The sequence below is a fragment of the Chiloscyllium plagiosum genome, unplaced genomic scaffold (assembly GCF_037043375.1).
Source record: "Chiloscyllium plagiosum isolate Xiang-an unplaced genomic scaffold, Cpla_swu_hap1 HiC_scaffold_43, whole genome shotgun sequence".
Taxonomy (NCBI): Eukaryota; Metazoa; Chordata; class Chondrichthyes; order Orectolobiformes; family Hemiscylliidae; genus Chiloscyllium; species Chiloscyllium plagiosum.
In genome coordinates, this window is record NW_028270181.1 from 14,291,476 (window position 1) to 14,311,020 (window position 19,545).

Consider the following 19,545-nt stretch of genomic DNA (forward strand, 5'->3'; position numbering starts at 1 on the left):
CAATAAGTGATTAATGGAGGTTGTAAAATATGGATAATTCCCAATTGGTCTAACAATGTACTGCCGTTTAATGCCATGAATGCTGTAAAGTAACCCATTGATTCAGTATTACAAGAGCATTTGAGGATTTCCCTAAAGTTCTGTTGTTTGGGTGACAGTCAAATAAATAGGTACAAGGAAGATTCATTAAAACAGCCTTACAAATAGCTGGGCTGCCAGATGTTGCCAGATTATACTGGCACCGTTTCAAAACTTGGATGCTTTCTATCAAGTTAATGCCGAGTATAAAATGAGTACCTAGGGCTGTAAGTGCTGCAACGGGAAAACTTTCTGACTAAATGATATGAAGCTAAATATGGAGTTGAAATAAAATTTCACCTATAACAGAATTCAAAAATTGGTTCAAATTCTAAATATTCAGTGATCAAGTAATATATAATTTAAGGAGAGATTGCTTTTTTTTACAAACATGAGCATATGCTCATAAGTTTGGAATGATATTTAGTAATTACACTCACTGCCATCCAAATACGCATGATTGACTTTTCAGTTTATTAGTTTACATAAAAATGTGTTTAATTTTAGATTATTTGACAGGTGTCAGGATGAAAGCTACTTTGCTTATTTTTCAATAAATGGCTAGTAGGTGGGACTGTAATTGCTTGTTTCCGCATTCAACCTGATAGCATTTTCTCTGATAGCTTTTCTTCTAAACCCCTTTGTTAACTTCAGAGTATCCCAAAGACTTAGTGTTCTTCTCTGTCTCTATGTGCTGCCCCAAGGCCATAGCATTCACAGTCATGGCATCTTCTACAGGTATATCAATGATACCCAGTTGTATCTCTCCATTGCCTCTCTCACAATCAATGATGTAAGATTGCATGTCCCACATTCAGTCTTGCAGAAACTGAAGCTTTTCAAGTTTAATATTGGTAGGAGAGAAAGCATTGTTCTCAAACTGCCTTGCCACTAATTTCAAACCTTTCCTGAGAAAATGCCATGGGTTAAACCAGACTTTTCATAATGTCAATATTCTTTGCAATGCTGAACAGAGCTTCTAACCTTCTCAACCACATTATTCCACCTATTTTTCACCCTTATAGATTGCCTTTTCTGATTCTCCCTCAGCTGTCTGTTGCTGAAATGCTTATCCATGCTCTTGTTAGTTTCCGTGCTGGATAATTTCAATATTCTTCTAACCCGGTTTTCAACCCACATTTCCTTAAACTTCAGCTCATGCAAAATCTGCTGCCAATTTTCAATACCATATTACATCCCATTGCCTCTGTCCTTGCTGACTGACTGTGCCTCAACAGCTCCAGTTTCAACTCATTGTCCTTTGTCATTTCTCCTCTTTCCGTTTCTTTCCTTCTTCCGCAAGCTCCAGACTTAGCATCATCCTCCCACACATCATGCCTACCTCATGCTATTCCATTCCATTCCAATTTCATCCAACCAGCGCTGGCCTCTTATAGATTGTGTCTTCTGCACCCATCCTGCACTTGATTCTGCCATTGACTGCTGTGTCTTCAGCCACCAGGACCACTATGCTCTGAAATTTCCTCTCTAAACCTGTACCCCTCTCCTCTTTTAATACCTTCTTGAAAACATTATTTTTCTTTAATCAGTTATCTGATTCTCCCTTTGATTGTTTGGATCAGTGCTCATTTTGTCTGTATGTTGTTTTGAGACCCTTTTGTGATGTTTTTTAATGATAAAGCCACTACAAGTTGTTGTCACTGTTGCATCAGTTTGAAATGTTACTTTCTTTCAGAACACAAGAAATGTTTTCAGTTTCAAAGTTTCTTCACAATATGAAAATTAGCATATATATATAGTTAATTTTGCAAATAAAATAATTAGTGTTCGTGTAATGGTTAATAAACCATGAGATAAGTCACATATTAAAATGAATTACTGTATGACCATATTTACCTGTGTTCTCACTGTTGATGCAAATATGTACTTTTTTTTTCTTGGGATATGAGCATTGCAAGCTAGGTCTGAAATTTTGCTCATTTGCAATGTCTTGAGAAGGTGGTAGTGAGCTTCCTTCTTGAACCACTGCAGACCAAATAATGGAAGAACACCCATGCTATTATAAAGAGAATTCCAGGATTCCCTTGGATAAAAAAAGATTGACATTTATGTAGCATCTTTCACAAACCCAGGATTGCCGCAGAATATTTTGCTGTCAATGAAATACTGATTAAGTGTGTAGTCACTGTTGTAGTGTAGACAATGGGGATGTAGGGGAGGTAGAGGCATAGTGGTGAAGTCACTGGATGAATAATCCAGAAATCCAGGCAAACACTTTTGGAATATAGGTCTTAAATCTCACCAGAGCATATGATGAAATTTATATTCAATAAAAATCTCAAATTAAAAGCTGACCTAATGATTGTTGTAAAAATGCATCTGGGTCCCAAATGTCTTTTAGGAAAGGAACTCTGCCATCCTTTCCTGGTCTGGCCTGGATGTGACTCTGCACCCCAATATGGTTGACTCTCAAATGCCCTCTGGCATCCAGAGATGAGCAATTAATAGCCAATGATGCGCATATCCCATGAACAAATAAAATAGAAGTACCTCTACACATAATGCTCTGAAACAGTTTTCCCCAAACCTTTTCTCATCACAATCCAATACTGGTGGTTGAAAGATGCCAAGACTCTTTGAGAGCAGGGCAGAGGGTGGGGGAAGTGTTCTAGGAGAGTGGCATGAGGGTAAAGCTGTTCCATCCATGGGGTATTTAGATAAAAATAACCAACACTGCTGTACACTTTCTTAAGGAGAAGATTCAGACAGACAGATCGGGCAGTTAGGCCACACCCACTATTTAAAAACGTATTTACTGAGAAGTCTAAGAAAAGGAACTTCTGCAAGTTGTAATTAATTTTGTTCCTAAAGATGTAGAGGAAACTGTAGTTTTCAGCAGGTCTCTAACCTATGGATCAGGCTAGAAACAGTTTGTCTGCTTTTATTAATTGAATAGTACTTCCTTAGCTTTGTCACATTATTAGGCTCACTAATTGCACCAAACACTCTGATATAATCAGCATTTACATTTAACCCAAAAAAAATTCAAAGTAAGGGATAAAGCTGAAGAATTGTCACATTTCCAGCAACTAGTAGTTTTAAGAAGTGTATGGTTAAAGACATCAAAATTTGCTTGATTTGGGGCTATGTTCTGTTGAACTATTTAATATGAAACCAAATACAAAGCTTTTGTATATTTGATGTGGAACGGAACTTTTGTCATTGATGCAAATGTAACAAAATGGAAAAACATTGTTCCCATATCTAAGAAATCAACAAATACATTATGCTTTTTTGGTCAAGGAGGATGATTTATGGAAATATGCATTGTTTTAATTAAATTCCATATTTGAATTAAAATGCTTGTTTCATATTGTGTGAATTCAGTAATAAAGACTATTAAATTCAATGATCTTCACATATTTTACTGTAGTCAAAAAACTGAAAATGTAATGTCATGTGGTTATTTTTATTTTAAGTTATTTGGACCTGTCTTCTGATCCTAGGCTTTGAACTTGGATTCGCAATGGCTAACCCTAATGCTTTGGTGTGTTGGGAGGCTCAATTTGGTGATTTTAACAACACTGCACAATGCATTCTGGATCAGTTCATAAGCTCAGGCCAAACAAAGTGGGTTAGACACAATGGAATTGTGCTGCTTCTGCCTCACGGAATGGAAGGGATGGTAAGATTGGTTTTATGTAAATCTACACATAGGTTTCATTGTTGAGATACCAAAAGCTAGTGATTTCTTGCTGTTTTTCTTGACTAGACCTTCCCCTCATAATAAAAATCCTTGAGGATTTACTTACTTTTAATCAACCTGTTAAGACAGACTTGTTATGTTACACCACAGGGCCCCTTTAACAGTGATCAGCATTTCCTGCTGCTGCACTGTACAGTTATTTTCATCAATCTGTTTGGAATATTATGACACACATCCAAAGAAATTGACTTGAACCTGAGCCTCCTGACTCAGATGTAGGGACATTACCATTGAAGTTACCCAGCATATTTTCTAAGAAGTCCAAGGAAAGGAATTTTAAGTTGTAATTGATTTCTGCAATTGAAGAAACCACCATTCCATGACTAGGAATTGAATTCAGGCTGCGCAATGGAAGTGCCATAAGTATAACCACTAGATCACCCAGGATAACTTGCCTGCAACAGTATTTTTTAATCAACCTGTTCAGATGTGTTATGACGCACATCTGGAGCTGATGGGATTAAAACCTGGGCCTTCCATCTCAGAGGTTAGGACACTACCACCAGGAGATAGTAAGAACTGCAGATGCTGGATAAATCAGAGTTGATAAAGTATGGCGCTGGAAAAGCACAGCAGGTCAAGCAGCATCTGAGGAGCAAGAGAGTTGATGGTTCGGCATTAAGCCTTCATCAGGACTGGACTGATGAAGGGTTAAACCTGAAACGTTGACTCTCTTGCTCCTCAGATGCTGCCTAACCTGCTGTGCTTTTTCGAGTGCCTCACTTTAACAACTCACACTACCACTGTACTACAAGAGCCCTGATGAGGATTTATTAGTAGCTACTAATCTCCATAATTTAGTCACTAATTAACCTCCAGATGAGCCAGTTTAGATCACCACACTATATGAAGGATCTGAGCAGTGACCCTAAAGGAATAGACCAAGTTAAACATAGCTTCATCTTGATAGTGTTATAATTGACATATAAAATTTGTTATGTTTTAAGACTGTAGCTTTAATTGAGTGTAAAATTAAGAGATTCAGATGACCTTGCTGAAGTCTGCCTGACAACAGACATGGGTGATAAAGCCTTTCATTATCCAAGGAAGCCCAGCATGTTTTGCTGGGAAAGCAGGTGTATGGTGTTGACACTTGGAGACAGTGGCAACAGCCATATGTGGAGATTATCAATGAATGCAAACCTTAAGAATGCATAATAATAACTTTAAATGCAGATGAAAGTTATCAACTAGAAGTTAGAATTGCTTGTCTATAAAGTTGTTAGTCTCAGATTGTGACAGTAACTATTACAAGCATTTTTAAACCCCAGATTCCATACCCAGAGCAACAGAACATGAAACAAGTTTTTAAAAAAATGCAAGCGTGCCTTTTTAAAAATGTATTATTTTATAGAGTGTGAGTATGAATTGTGCGCCAGGCAAGTAGACTGCTCTGTCCTGGATGGTGTAGAACTTCTTGAGTATGGTTGAAAGTGCATATGTTCTATTTCATTATACTCTTCACTTGTGCCCTATGGATGGTGGAAGCTGAGTTACTCACCACATAATTCCCTTAGTCTTTATCGTACAGTATTTTTAGCCTCGGCGTGTCCTCTGGCCTTAAGAATACACTTGCACATTTCTGTTGCTAAACATCTCTCATGCCTAAAAAAACGTTTTTCTTATCCTTGCATCCCCCTTACATTCCTCTATCATTCACTGGAAAATGTTTGCCTGATAGCGGAGATTTTTCCAACCTTTATCCCTCTCTAATACACCTTTACTTGAGCTTCATTTTAAGTATTTTTCCAATTAGTATTCCTCTGAGTTGCTACCCTCATCATTCTAAGTTTCAAATGTGATCCTGAAACATCTCTCTTCTCCATACAGTACCCAAAATATTGAAAATAAGACTGATTGTAAAGTTTTGTGCTTAAACTTACACTCCCCCACCCAGACCCTGATGACATTGTCATGTCTCTTCCCTCCTATGACATTATTTTAGTATTCATTACACATAACTTTTTTTTTAGAATAGTGGTACTGCCCTGCCAATTGGGTCTTCATCCCTGCTTATCTGCAAATTGAACACATTTCAATACAGATGCATGCTGTTTAGCCTAATTGTTCTGGTTATTTCCACAAATGTTCTGCATTTGACACAAAATTAAAAACTCGACTTTTTAGCTGAAATAAAATATCAACAATGATCAATAATACTTGAACTGCATATGTGGTTCAGTGACTAAGTTATCAAGAATTGTACTAACATAGGGATGCAGGCAAAGCAAGGACTGCTTATATTTAGCTCTAATTGTGTTTTTTTCTAAAGGACTAGCGCATTGTCAGAGATTTTATTTCGAAGCGGTTCAAACCCACTTTTCAAAATCCTGTCAATCTACTGTTAATGTGACCACATTTACAGTTTTATTTCCTCTAATTTACTAAGCTGATTTGTGCTCCTGACTTATGCAGAGGTAATTAATACCAAGGCTTCATCCATTTTGTAACTGGAGCCTTGAAATTAATATCACAAATATCAGAAGCTGAATTGAAATTGTAATGATATGAGGCTTATCTTTGATTCAGCTAGATACCAGTTTAAAATAACAGCATTAATTACAGTATTGCAAAGCTAATGTGGAATGAGTCATTGCAAATGTAATTTAAAAACCGTTGTATTGAGCATGTTACATTAATATTGTGACTTAATTAGTGCTTTTAAGCTATGCAGTTGGAAATATTTCATGTAGTCTGTTTTCATTCTTAATCAAACTTTTAGCATTTAGTTAAGTAATAACCTAATGGGAAATCTATCAATTCTACTAGATTAATTGAATCGTTTCAGGTTCCACTGTCTATATGCTTGACTCAGCAATTAATGCTTCAACCTAAGTACCAGTTTATAATGTCTTGTATGCCTGTTTCACTGGTACAGATGGACATTAAACAACTCTCTGCTATATTTGAAGAAGCAGCGAGTTCCACTGATATTTTCACAATTAGGTCCATCAGAAAATTAACAGCTCAGTGAAATCAATTTTGGTTGTCATATTACGTTATGCACATTGATTTATACAATATTCCTTCATAAATAGTAATTCTTTAAAATTGATGGGATATGAGAGTCATTGGCTTGAGAGTCACTGGCTAAGGCAGCATTTATTGTTCTTCCCTAATTGGCTTTGAGAAGGTGGAGGTGAGTCACCTTCTTGAACTACTGCTTCCCGCACTCGGGTGTAGGTGCAATAAAGTGCTCTTAAAGCCAAGGTCCACAATTTTGAGCCTGCAACAATGAAAAAGCTGCATCATACTTTCAAGTCAGAATGATGAGAGGTTGGGGGTGCCTGTAGCTGCTAGTTCATCTGCTAGTTATATAAATAGTAGATCCACATTGGAAAGAATCTTAGCAGGTTTCTGCAGTGCATCTTGTAAATGATTCATGATGCTGCCTTTGTTTTCCACTGATGGAAGGAGTAACTCTTTATGGTGGTGGATAGGATACTGATCAAATAGGCTGCTTTATCTTGTCCTCAACTTTTCAGTGTATAATCTGTGTGTGTTTGACTAAGTTATGATATAAATTATTTTCTTTAAGTGGTGTTTTTGTCTATTTTGTCACCTGTAGTAGTTTATATTCGGGTTCTCTGTCGTGGTCCCAAGGTTCACTTTTGTCACAGTGCTCCCTGCTGGTGAATCCCGAATTTCTGAGATCTTTTATCTTAAAAAAAACAGGGTATAGGGGTTAAATGCTTCAACAAAATCTTGAAGTTCTGATAATATGTAAATTAAAAGGCTCTTATCTGCTGGTCATACGTCTTGGAAAATTGTGATCTGATGTCCAAGGTTATTATATCAGTTGAGATCTGTTAAGATTATCCTGAGAATTTACTCCACTGTAATATTCACAATGTCTGTTACCTATCCATATAAACAAATTATCTGATCAGATAATTATAACTTTTAGGGTCCAGAGCACTCTTCAGCCAGACCAGAACGATTCCTACAGATGTGCAATGAAGATTCAGATGTCTATCCTGTGAGTTTAAATAACTGTCTATTCTTCGATTTTGTGTAACCATAAAAAACATGATATAGTGAACTGGCATTAACAAAAAAAAGACATTCAAAATAAGGTGATTACACTGAAAACAATGACAGTTCTGAGCGTTAACCAGTTTTGATGCACTTCTATTATATAAAATAGAGGTAGAATTTTTGAAATGAAAAGGTGAAAGTGATATTCACCTTTCTGCTTGTAAGTATGTGAGATATAACTTGAATCAAATATAATCCTAAATGTAAGCTGTAATCCCTCGCAGTTTTTTATAGCTATTCTAAATCCCTTTTACATTGTCTTATTTTGCATTAAATAAGAAAATGAAATGTGTTTAGTATCAACCAGCATGTTTGTATTATAGGAACATAGAATTAGGATCAGGAGTAGATCTTTTAGGCCCTCAAGCCAATTCTTCCATTTGATAAAATCATTGCAGATCTGATTGAGTATTTTTACAATGATCCTGCCTTCACACTGTTTGGGGAAGAGAAATGCATGCAAAAGGCTGACTCTCTGAGGGGAAAAAAAACCTCCTTATCCCTGTCAGAAATGGGAGACCATTACTTTAAACTGTCCTCCAGTTCTCGACTCCCCCACAAAGGGAAATATCCTTTCAGCATCCATCACTGTATATTTCATTAGAGCACTTGCCATTCTTCTGAAGTCCAGTGGATACAGGCCTAATCTGAACAACCTTTCCTCATAAGTGATGGGGTGAATGTTTCAATTGCAGAAATTACATATATTGCTTTTTTAAAGAAAAAAGTAATGGTAAATCATATCATTTACATCTATAACCCCTGCTAAAATGTAAAACATTTTATAGCTTAGAACATGTAGAGGCAGTGTGTGAAGAAACTTTTTCACACAATGTGTGGTTCAGACCTGGAACAAACTGCCTGGAAGCGTGTTGAAGGCTTGTTAAATCAAAGCGTTTAAGAGTGTATTAGATAATTATTTCAGTCAAAATTGTGTACAGGTTTACAATGGAATAGCAAGAGGATGACACCAAGTCCTGATGCTCATTCAGAAAACTAGTGATAGGCCAAAAAGCCACCTTTTGCACTGTCTGGTAGGTATAGGGAATGCCTATACCTACCAGACTAAAGAAATTGAGGGTTTGGTTAAGAAAAAGAAGGAAACATGTGTAAGGTATAGACAGGTTAGGTCAAGTGAATCCTTAGAAGAGTATAATGGAAGTAGGAGTATACTTAAGAGGGAAATCAGGTGAGCAAAGAGGGGACATGAGATAGCTTTGGCAAATAGAATTAGGGAGACTCCAAAGGGTTTTTACAAATACATTAAGGACAAAAGGGTAAGGATCAGCAAGGCGGCCTTTGTGAGGTTATGCAGAAAATGAGGGAGATACTAAATGAGTATTTTGCATCAGTATTTATTGTTGAAAAGGATATGGAAGATATAGACTGTAGGGAAATAGATGGTGACATATTGCAAGACATCCAGCACAGAGGAGGAAGTGCTGGATGTCTTGAAATGGGTAAAGGTGGATAAATCCCCAGGACCTGATCACGTGTTCCCGAGAACTCTGTGGGAAGCTAGATAAGTGATTGCTGGGCCTCTTGCTGAGATATTTGTATCATCGATAGTCACACGTGAGGTGCCGGAAGACTAGAAGTTAGCAAACGTGGTACCACTGTTTAAGAAGGATGGTAAGGACAAGCCAGGGAACTATAGACCAGTGAGCCTGACATCGGTGGTGGGCAAGTTGTTGGAGGGAATTCTGAGGGACAGGATGTACATGTATTTGGAAAGACAAGGACTGATTAGGGATAGTCAACATGGCTTTATGCATGGGAAATCATGTCTCACAAACTTGATTGAGTTTTTTAAGAAGTAACAAAGAGGATTGATGAGGGCAGCGTGGTTGATGTGATCTATATGGACTTCAGTAAGGTGTTCGACAAGGTTCACCATAGAAGACTGATTAGCAAGGTTAGATCTCACGGAATACAGGGAGAACTAGCCATCTGGATACAGAACTGGCTCAAAGGTAGAAGACAGACGGTGGTGGTGGAGGGTTGTTTTTCAGGGTGGAGGATTGTTTTTCAGACTGGAGGCCTGTGACCAGTGGAGTGCCACAAGGACCTTTGCTGGGTCCTCTACTTTTTGTCATTTACATAAATGATTAGGATGCGAGCATAAGAGGTACAGTTAGTAAGCTTGCAAATGACACCAAAATTGGAGGTGTCGTGGAAAGCGAAGAGGGTTTCCGATTACAACAGGATCTTGACCAGATGGACCAATGGGCTGAGAACTGGCAGATTGAATTTAATTCAGATAAATGCGAGGTGCTGCATTTTGGAAAAGCAAACCTTAGCAGGACTTGTACACTTAATGGTAAGGTCCTCGGGAGTGTTGCTGAGCAAATAGACCTTGGAGTGCAGGTCCATAGTTCCTTGAAAGTGGAGTCACAGGTAGATAGGATAGTGAAGAAGGCGTTTTGGTATGCTTTCTTTTATTGGTCAGAATATTGAGTACAGGAGTTGGGAGGTCATGTTGTGGCTGTACAGGACATTGGTTAGGCTACTGTTGGAATATTGCGTGCAATTCTGGTCTCCTTCCTATCGGAAAGATGTTGTGAAACTTGAAAGGGTTCAGAAACGATTTACAAGGATGTTGCCAGCGTTGGAGGATTTGAGCTATCGGGAGAGGCTGAACAAGCTGGGACTATTTTACCTGGAGCGTCGGAGGTTGAGGGGTGACCTTATAGAGGTATACAAAATTATGAGTGGCATGGATAGGGTAAATAGGCAAAGTTTTTTCCCTGGGGTGGAAAACTAGAGGGCATAGGTTTAGGGTGAGGGGGGAAAGGTATAAAAGGGACCTAAGGGACAACTTTTTCACACAGAGGGTGGTACGGGTATGGAATGAGCTGCCAGAGGAAATAATGGAGGCTGGTACAGTTGCAAAATTTAAGAGGCATTTGGATGGGTCTATGAATAGGAAGGGTTTTGAAGGATATAGGCTGGGTGCTGGCAGGTGGTACTAGATTGGGTTGGGATATGTGGTCGGCATGGACGGGTTGGACCGAAGGGCCTGTTTCCATGCTGTACATCTTTATAACTTTATGATTCTATCTAGCACCCTAAATGAGAACTAATGAATACAACTGAAAAATTTTTAATCAAAAGTCCTAGGATGGAATTGTGTTGTTTTATAGGCTAGATTTGGAAGTGGAAATAAAAGTGAAAGGGATTTCAACTTGGGGCGAATCACGTTTTCTCAACCAGTTATGTGTTTTTCTGTTCTTTGAGTATGCATGCACAATTCTATGGCAAGTTCCAATTTTGATGAGTGGTGGTCAGGAAGTCCTCAAGCATAAGGTCATTCTAGACGCTGGTATCCAGATGCCATATTTGAAAGGCCCAGGACAGCACCATACTGTCTGCCTTTCCTCATCACCTCTGCCCCTCACTGGAGATGTCAGAGACCCATCAAAAAAGCAGCATCAAACTTTAATGAAACCTGCATCAAGGTTCTCCTGAAGACTGTTCAGGAAAGAAGGGAAGAGCTTTTCCCTAGAGTTGGCAAGAATGGGTTTCTGACTGACAAAGACAGCCTGAACAGAGCTGTCTAAGAGGTCAGTGCATAGGTGGCTCAACAATTTTGCTCCAGTGCCACAAGATACTTCATTCCGCCAGGGAATGTACCACTGTCTGTTCAACTCATTATGTCACAATCTCAAAGTTAACATTGTAAGGTTGCCACCACAGAGGACTGTCACATGGAAGTTTGGCACCAGTTATTTCCATCAGATGCCTCATATGCGATCAACATCTGCCACTTCATTCAACTACCAATGTTACGTTACTGGTATCATAGAGACACCACCTCTCTCACAACCATAGGGTTCATACTTAAAACATACACAGAGTTACAACACTCAGCAGCTCATGAACCATTCCATCACTGATCTTCCATCATGCCTAGGAAAATGTAGATACCTGATTGCTTTTCACTAAAGAATTGTGTGGGATGAGGACATAACCACAAAAGAATGACTTTAGAGTTGAGCTGAATTCAACCCAGCTTGTTTGTTCTAGTCAGGTTTGTTGGTGTCAGCCAGTGTGGCTGCCTCACTTGGGAAGACTTGCCAGCCTAACAGGCTTCATCCCTAACCTTGTGTTTAATGATAACAAACTGGACAGCATATGGCTAAGTCTTCTTATGAACTAATTAACATAAATCCTATAAGCATTTGTGCAAAGAGATGCTCGGTTATGAAGGAGGCAAGTAACTGAAGAAGGTTGTCTTCTCTGGAGTTGGAAGCAGAAGTATAACCTGCCAGGTATATATCTCATCTAAGCAATCATTTTTGCATAACAAGATTGTATCCATGAACATAATTCCTGCAGGTTGGGATATTGACAAGTATTCATTGCTATACTCTGAAAAAATACTGCATTGAGACAGAATTAAATTCCACACTTTTATATGAGAACTTTATTTCATTTAGCCACACTCCTTGAAACTGAAACCCTATTGATTACTTTTTAAAAATTGAACCTGGTACACGATGTTGTAACACACCACTAGAGCAACTGGGACTTGAACACAGGCCTTCTGGCTCAGAGCCTCCTAAGTCACTACCACTGCACGACAAGAGCCATCATCCTACTGATTACTAGCTCCTCATATTTGTACAGCATATCAAAACCAGTTAATTCTGAATATCTCCATCACTTGTTTCCTTATTCCATTAGGTCTCACGCTGTCCTTCAGATCATATTTGATGACTATCTTCATGATTTAATTACAGCATTGGTCAAAAGCACTGAATTCCTGCACTGAGGTGAAAGCAACTGCCCTTGACAACAGGGCCATATCTGACGAAACTTGGCATCAAGGAGCTTCCCCAAAACTGGAGTCAGTGGGAATCAGGGGAAAACTCCACACTGGTTGGAGTCATACCTGGCACAAAGGAAGGTGATTGTGGTGGTTGGAAGTCAATCATTTTAGCTCCAGGACATCTCTGCATGAGATCCTTAGGGCAGTGTCCTTGGCCCATGCATCTTTATCTGCTTCATCAATGATCTACCTTTCATCATAAGGTCAGAAGTACAGATGTCTGCCAACGATGGCACAACATTCATCATTATTGACAACTCCTCAGCTTCTAAACAATCCATGCCTGCACCAAATGGATTGCAATGGTTTGAGAAAGCAGCTCACTGACACCTTCACAACGTTAACTAGGAATGGGTAATAAATACTGGCCCAATCAGAAACGCCACATTCCACGACCGAATTTTAAAGAAATATTTTAACAACTGCAAATAGAAATAGAAGAATACTGCTGCTGGAAATCAGCAACAAACATTAAATGTTGGAGAAACCCAGCAGGTCGAGCAGTATCTGTGGAGAGAGAAACAGTAACTGTTTCACATTGGATTCTAAATGTTAACTCTGTCTCTCCACAGATGCTGCCAAACCTGCTGAGTTTCTCCAGTGTTTTGTGTTTATTTCCAAAATGCAAAACAGGTTCCCGTCCATGAAGGAAAAGCTGACCCACCTGAAAGATTCTGAGAACCTAATGCTAACACTTCAACATGCCATTGGGAAATTGAATTGCGGCCTCTTGCCCAATTCAATTATCTACCCCCCTGCTAAAACCATTGGGTGGTCTGAACAATTCCACCTCTTTACTTTGTTTCTCAATATACTGATGCTGTTAGGCCTGCTGAATCTTTCCAGAATTTCCTTTTTTATTTCAGATTTTCAGCGTTTGCAGTATTTTGCTGTTTTGTAAAAGAAGGCAAATGTTGATTCACTAACTGGAAATTTTGGAGTCACTTGAACTTTGTTTAACATTCATCCTTTACCAGTCAAGTTGCTGAACATTACCCATTCCTAATGTTCCATATTTCGAAAATAGTTGGGATGAATTTAGTCCTGCTCAACAAGCTTCAAACCTGGGTTCAGACGTGGCGATGATGTAAACTTTTCTTCCGTTCCATTGAAGGGAGGCATTCTAATTCAGTGAGCAACCTGCAAAGGGGGGGAAAAATTTCAGTTTTAGATATATTACACAAATACAGTTTTTAGTTTAAGCTGTCATGCTGTATATCATAGTTAAAAAAAAATTCAACTAAATTGCATTTTTGTATACCATTTCAACCTCAAGTTTGAATTGCTTCAGCATTTTTTTCTCAAAAGGTACGTCTTCAAAAATCTATATACTGTAAACTGTGCTAAGCATTGTTACGACACACCTTTGGTACAAGTAGGACTTAAACCCAGATCTTCAGGCTCAGAGGTAGGGACACTACCACTGTTCCACAACAGCACCAGGCTGTATACATTTTTCTAGAAGATTTAAATTAAATTGAATTGATAGACGTTAGTTATTGCAATTCAGAATTGCAATGCTCTTTGCTGTTTTCAAGCACTGAACCATTTTACAAAATAAAATTATTGAAGGAAAAGGAAACTCTTAGATTTGTGTTTTATTTCTTTTATGTGTTATTTTTTGTTCTGTGGTTATGGACCAAAGCATTCAGCTGTTTATGTTCAGTTAAGGTCATTCAAAAGCTGTTGGCAGGTACCAATTATAAACCATAGCAACAGATAGTCTTTGCAGATTGTACCTTTGTTGCAAAACCAGATTAATTAACCACAATGCTTGTTCAGTGCAAAACAATGTACTTGATTGCATTAGACAAGTCACTCCATTCGCAATGGTAGTAATCATTGTTTTGACCAAACTGTTTCCTAGATGGTTTCAAATTTTTTTGGTGATTTTCTCCTTGTGCCGCAACATTTTTGTGCTATTAATGTAAAATAACAGCAAGATTGTGTCATGTGTTTTTTTAATCTATGTTTAAAAATGGAGAATGAAACAAATTACAAAAGGTAATTCATGACAAGATACTAATATGAATATATTGTTTTCATGGTTGTTAAGGTGAGTCTCCTGACTTTCAATTCAGTAAGCATAAATTTTGATAGCTTTGGTCAAGAATTTAAGGTACAATCTTAAGAAAAAGTTTAGTTCAGTGTAATACTGCTGTATGCTTTTACTGAAGTGTTTACTTCAAAAAAATGCATAGAGGAGCAGATGAGAGGAAGACTCTGAGACAGACAATCAGCAGTATCCAGAGGAGCAGGTTTCACAACCTTTGCAGTTGTCCATCAGGTTTAAGGTTCTTTTAGCTTGTTTGGATGAGAATAAGGGTTGCAGGATACATGAGTGAATTGACAATGGCAATGTGCACAGAAAACTGTTCAAGTGAAGGGATCAAAAAGGATATAGTAGTATTCAGGGACAGTATAATGAGGAACTCCGGGAGATCACTTTGCCTGCGCGATACCATGGTCCAGGACATCCGCTCAGGACTGGAGAGGAGCTTGGAGTGGGAGGATAAGGAACCACCATGGTTCATTCAGATAATCAACATTGACAAGACATGGAAAGAGACTCTGCAATGGCAGGAAGAGAAGCTATATGCCAAATTAAGAAGCAGGACTTCAGATATAATTACCTATTGTCTGGTTCTAAGACTGGTATTTTAAGCTTGAAAAATAAACAATTACGATAGTATGAAAGCAGAGCTAGCTCACGTGACATGGCAAACTGGTTAGTTAAATAGATTCTTCATAAACAAGGGCATGACACGTTTTCAGGGGTAGGCAGGAATGTGGAGTAACCTATTCAGCCATCCCCTGAATGAATTTAAAGTGATCATAATGTTGGTTTTATGAAAGTATGAAGATTAACAATTGTCTTAAGTAGGTTGAATATTTCTGAAGAAAAGTTGTAAATATTTTGCAACATGATTTCTGCCTGAATTTTTTAAAAGATATGACTTTTTAATTTAGGAATATACTGAAGAATTCGAAGTAAAGCAACTGTTTGACTGCAATTGGATTATAGTAAACTGCTCCACACCAGCAAACTACTTTCACGTGTTAAGAAGGCAGATTCTGCTACCATTTAGAAAGCCGGTATAAACACGTTTATTATTATTTTACCCTCCTAATCAGTTATAATTTAAGAGAAAATTATTTTAAGAAAACCTTCTCAGGACTTTAATTAAACATGTGGTTTACTAATTGCTTCTGTAAATGTCACCGACATGTACATTTTTACATAAAGTATCGATGTTTTACACTTCTGACTTTCGTCCTGTTTCAGTTAATAATCCTCACGCCAAAATCCCTGCTAAGACATCCAGATGCCAGATCCCATTTTGATGAAATGAAAACAGGTAAATTTTGCTCTTTAAAAATGAAGAATCAAAGCAGCTGCAGTTTTACAAGCATCTTTAGGAAGTATTATTTAGAAAAGAGGAATGGGAGAAATTTCGTCAACTATCTAGGCAAATTTGTTTTCTGCATTAAACTTCTATAGAGTCATACAGCATAGAAATAAATCCTTTGGTCCAACTCAAACTTATTTCCATATTCAAAATTAATTCCTCCATGAAGCAGCAGTAACCTGGTGCAGTTTTGTATGTGTAGTGTAACATTTAGGGTGTCGGTTTGCTCACTGAGCTGTATTCTGGATCAGTGGTGCTGGAAGAGCACAGCAATTCAGGCAGCATCCGAGGACAGGCAAAATCGACGTTTCGGGCAAAAGCCCGCTTTTATTCCTGATGAAGGGCTTTTGCCCGAAACGTCGATTTTGCCTGTCCTCGGATGCTGCCTGAATTGCTGTGCTCTTCCAGCACCACTGATCCAGAATCTGGTTTCCAGCATCTGCAGTCATTGTTTTTACCTCACTGAGCTGTATGTTTGATATCCAGACGTTTCATTACCTGGCTAGGTGACATCATCAGTGGCGACCTCAAGTGAAGTGAAGCTGTTGTCTCCTGCTTTCTATTTATATCTTTCTCCTGGATGGGGTTCCTGGGGCTTGTGGTGATGTCATTTCCTGTTCGTTTTCTGAGGGGTTGATAGATGGCATCTAGATCTATGTGTTTGTTTATGGCATTGTGGTTAGAGTGCCAGGCCTCTAGGAATTCTCTGGCATGTCTTTGCTTAGCCTGTCCCAGGATAGATGTGTTGTCCCAGTCGAAATGGTGTTTTTTTTTTCATCCGTGTGTAGGGCTACGAGGGAGAGAGTCTTTTTGTGGCTAGCTGGTGTTCGTGTATCCTGGTGGCTAACCTTCTTCCTATTTGTCCTACGTAGTGTTTGTGGCAGTCCTTGCATGGAATTTTGTAGATGTCATTGGTTTTGTCCATGGGTTGTACTGGGTCTTTTAAGTTTGTTAGTTTTTGTTTGAGAGTGTTGGTGGGCTTGTGTGCTACTAGGATTCCGAGGGGTCTTAGTAGCCTGGCTGTCATTTCTGTGTAACATCTGTGGGCAATCTTATTTTGAACAATTGGAATTACTTTAAAAAGCAAGTCAAACTTCAAGTTTCATGCATCTATAGTGGTTGTGCTTAGGATAACAAATATTTAAATGTAGAACAACATAATGCAGTGTGAAAATTCTAATAAAACCAATTTGCAACAAATTTGGAAAACATTTGTTTTTAACCTTGGGACAAAATTTTCAATTCAACTCAGCTTATTATGCTGAAAGTCTTTTTAATGTCCATAGAGATCCTGATCATACCACTGCCAGCACATTTTAACATTTCAAATTTTGTTCTGGTACACTTGTATATTTGCCACAGATTTCAACTGCAGAAGTGCTGTATCTTGATAATATTTCCACTGACACCACCAAAGATTGGTTATGTCAGTGTAAGATAAGCAATTAACCTTATACTTCAGACATCTTTTAATACAGTTCTTTACAATTACTTGTATGAGTTGGAATTCTTAGATTTAAAAAAAAAAGTGCTAATATTGGAGTATAACATCAGATGACCAGTCTATATTGATTTTACATGTTGGAAACTGCGGGTGGATACTTGCCAGCCTCTGAACGAAATGGGAATTGGCGAGAAAGTTGAGATTGGCAGTAATGAGATTCTCGATGTCAAGAGCAAAATGTTCGATCCTCCAACATGAACAGCGAGACAAAAATCTCGCTAGTGAGTTGCAAAAAGCATATTTGCATCCATTTGCATGTATTAACATCTCATTATTACCTAAACCTATTTCATTCATATGTGGATTCCCATTCTCCCAGCAATTCCTAATATGAAAGTCAAGAATGGTCTCTTGGCAACTCCAGTTCTCCATTTGCTTCTCCTGTCCTCAACCTTGGACACCAGTCGCCCACATCTCTGAATGTTGGCACTGGACATGTACCACCCTCTGTGCAAGATCATGGCAAATTTCCAATCCACATACAATACAGTTCTGCAATTTGGAGCACACTGGTACCTTTCATAGGAATACTGCTGTCAGGATACTTTGTACACAAGGGCAGGCATCATGGATTTGAGCAGGCTGTGTCTCAGATCTCCATGTTTATTCACTCACTTTGTGCCTGCTTTCATTGCTGTTTTGTCTTGCCTTGTTTTTTAGCATGGCAAACATATTGCATGTGCATCTACCAAATGACCAGGTCTCAAAGGCTAAGAGAAGTAATTCTCAATCAATTTAGAGGAGACACTTCAGTCAGGAGTTACAGGCATAATAAATCAAAGACATAGTCCAGGGGCTTGGACTTGGTCAGTCAGCTACCTGTGCAGTCATGGTCTGGGTGTCCTCTAACATTCAAAAAACAGCAGTCACCAACATCTCAGGAAAGGCTCCGTGGGCAGCAACCACACATACTTTCCTTCCCCACGTATACATTGGCATCAGATAAGTACAGGCCTGAACGCACACTCATGGCACATCTCCAATCCACTTACAATGCAGTTCTGCAGTCTAGGGAGTTGTCCTCAGCCAGATGTGTAGGTCTAGCGCAACCAGTCTGGGTTGAGGGGTGTGTAATAAATCTACCAGGAAGTTGCACAGAGATCATTCAGGGGTCTGGTGAGTCATAAGTTGAGGCTCACCATCCAAGTTGTTTAAAGGCATAGGCGTTGGGCAGTCCTAGGTGTCCGTTCATCAGAATTCAACAGACGGTCATGAGGGGCCCTTATTGTTAGAGGCAGCACACTGGGATGCAGAGAAAAAAACATTATGAAGGAAGGCAACTCAACATAAAGTAAGGAGATAGTAGTGCATGGAAAAACAAAACATGGGAAGAGTGTTCATCAACAATTAGCACCACCCTGTCTTCAATCTGGGGACAGTGCATTATTATGTTTGCCATGGTAATGCAATATGCCTGCAATTTGCAGTAAAGTTGGGAGATGAACTGTTAAATAAGTACAAAGTTAAAAATCACACAACACCAGGTTATAGTCCAACAAGTTTAATTGGAAGCACACTAGCTTTCGGAGCGACGCTCCTTCATCAGGTGATTGTGGAGGGCTCGATCGTAACACAGAATTTATAGCAAAAATTTGCAGTGTGATGTAACTGAAATTATACATTGAAAAATTGATTGTCCGTTAAGCCTTTCATCTGTTAGAATACAGTGATAGTGTATTCTAACTGTATTCACTGTATTCTAACAGATGGAAAGGCTTAACGGACAATCAATTTTTCAATGTATAATTTCAGTTACATCACACTGCAAATTTTTGCTATAAATTCTGTGTTACGATCGAGCCCTCCACAATCACCTGATGAAGGAGCGTCGCTCCGAAAGCTAGTGTGCTTCCAATTAAACCTGTTGGACTATAACCTGGTGTTGTGTGATTTTTAACTTTGTACACCCCAGTCCAACACCGGCATCTCCAAATCATGTTAAATAAGTAAGTTGGGT

General features: G+C 38.6%; 1 protein-coding gene across 4 annotated transcripts in view; it reads left to right on the forward strand.

Moving 5' to 3' along the window:
* LOC122541876 (2-oxoglutarate dehydrogenase-like, mitochondrial) overlaps positions 1 to 19,545 on the forward strand; it is a 102,947-nt gene that overhangs the window by 71,341 nt on the left and 12,061 nt on the right. For all 4 annotated transcript variants that reach the window (XM_043679035.2, XM_087982526.1, XM_043679033.2 and 1 more), the window contains 4 exons: positions 3,546 to 3,724; positions 7,713 to 7,784; positions 15,645 to 15,770; positions 15,961 to 16,033. In XM_043679035.2, coding sequence (XP_043534970.2) covers positions 3,546 to 3,724; positions 7,713 to 7,784; positions 15,645 to 15,770; positions 15,961 to 16,033 — 450 coding nt within the window. The remainder of the gene's footprint in view (positions 1 to 3,545; positions 3,725 to 7,712; positions 7,785 to 15,644; positions 15,771 to 15,960; positions 16,034 to 19,545) is intronic.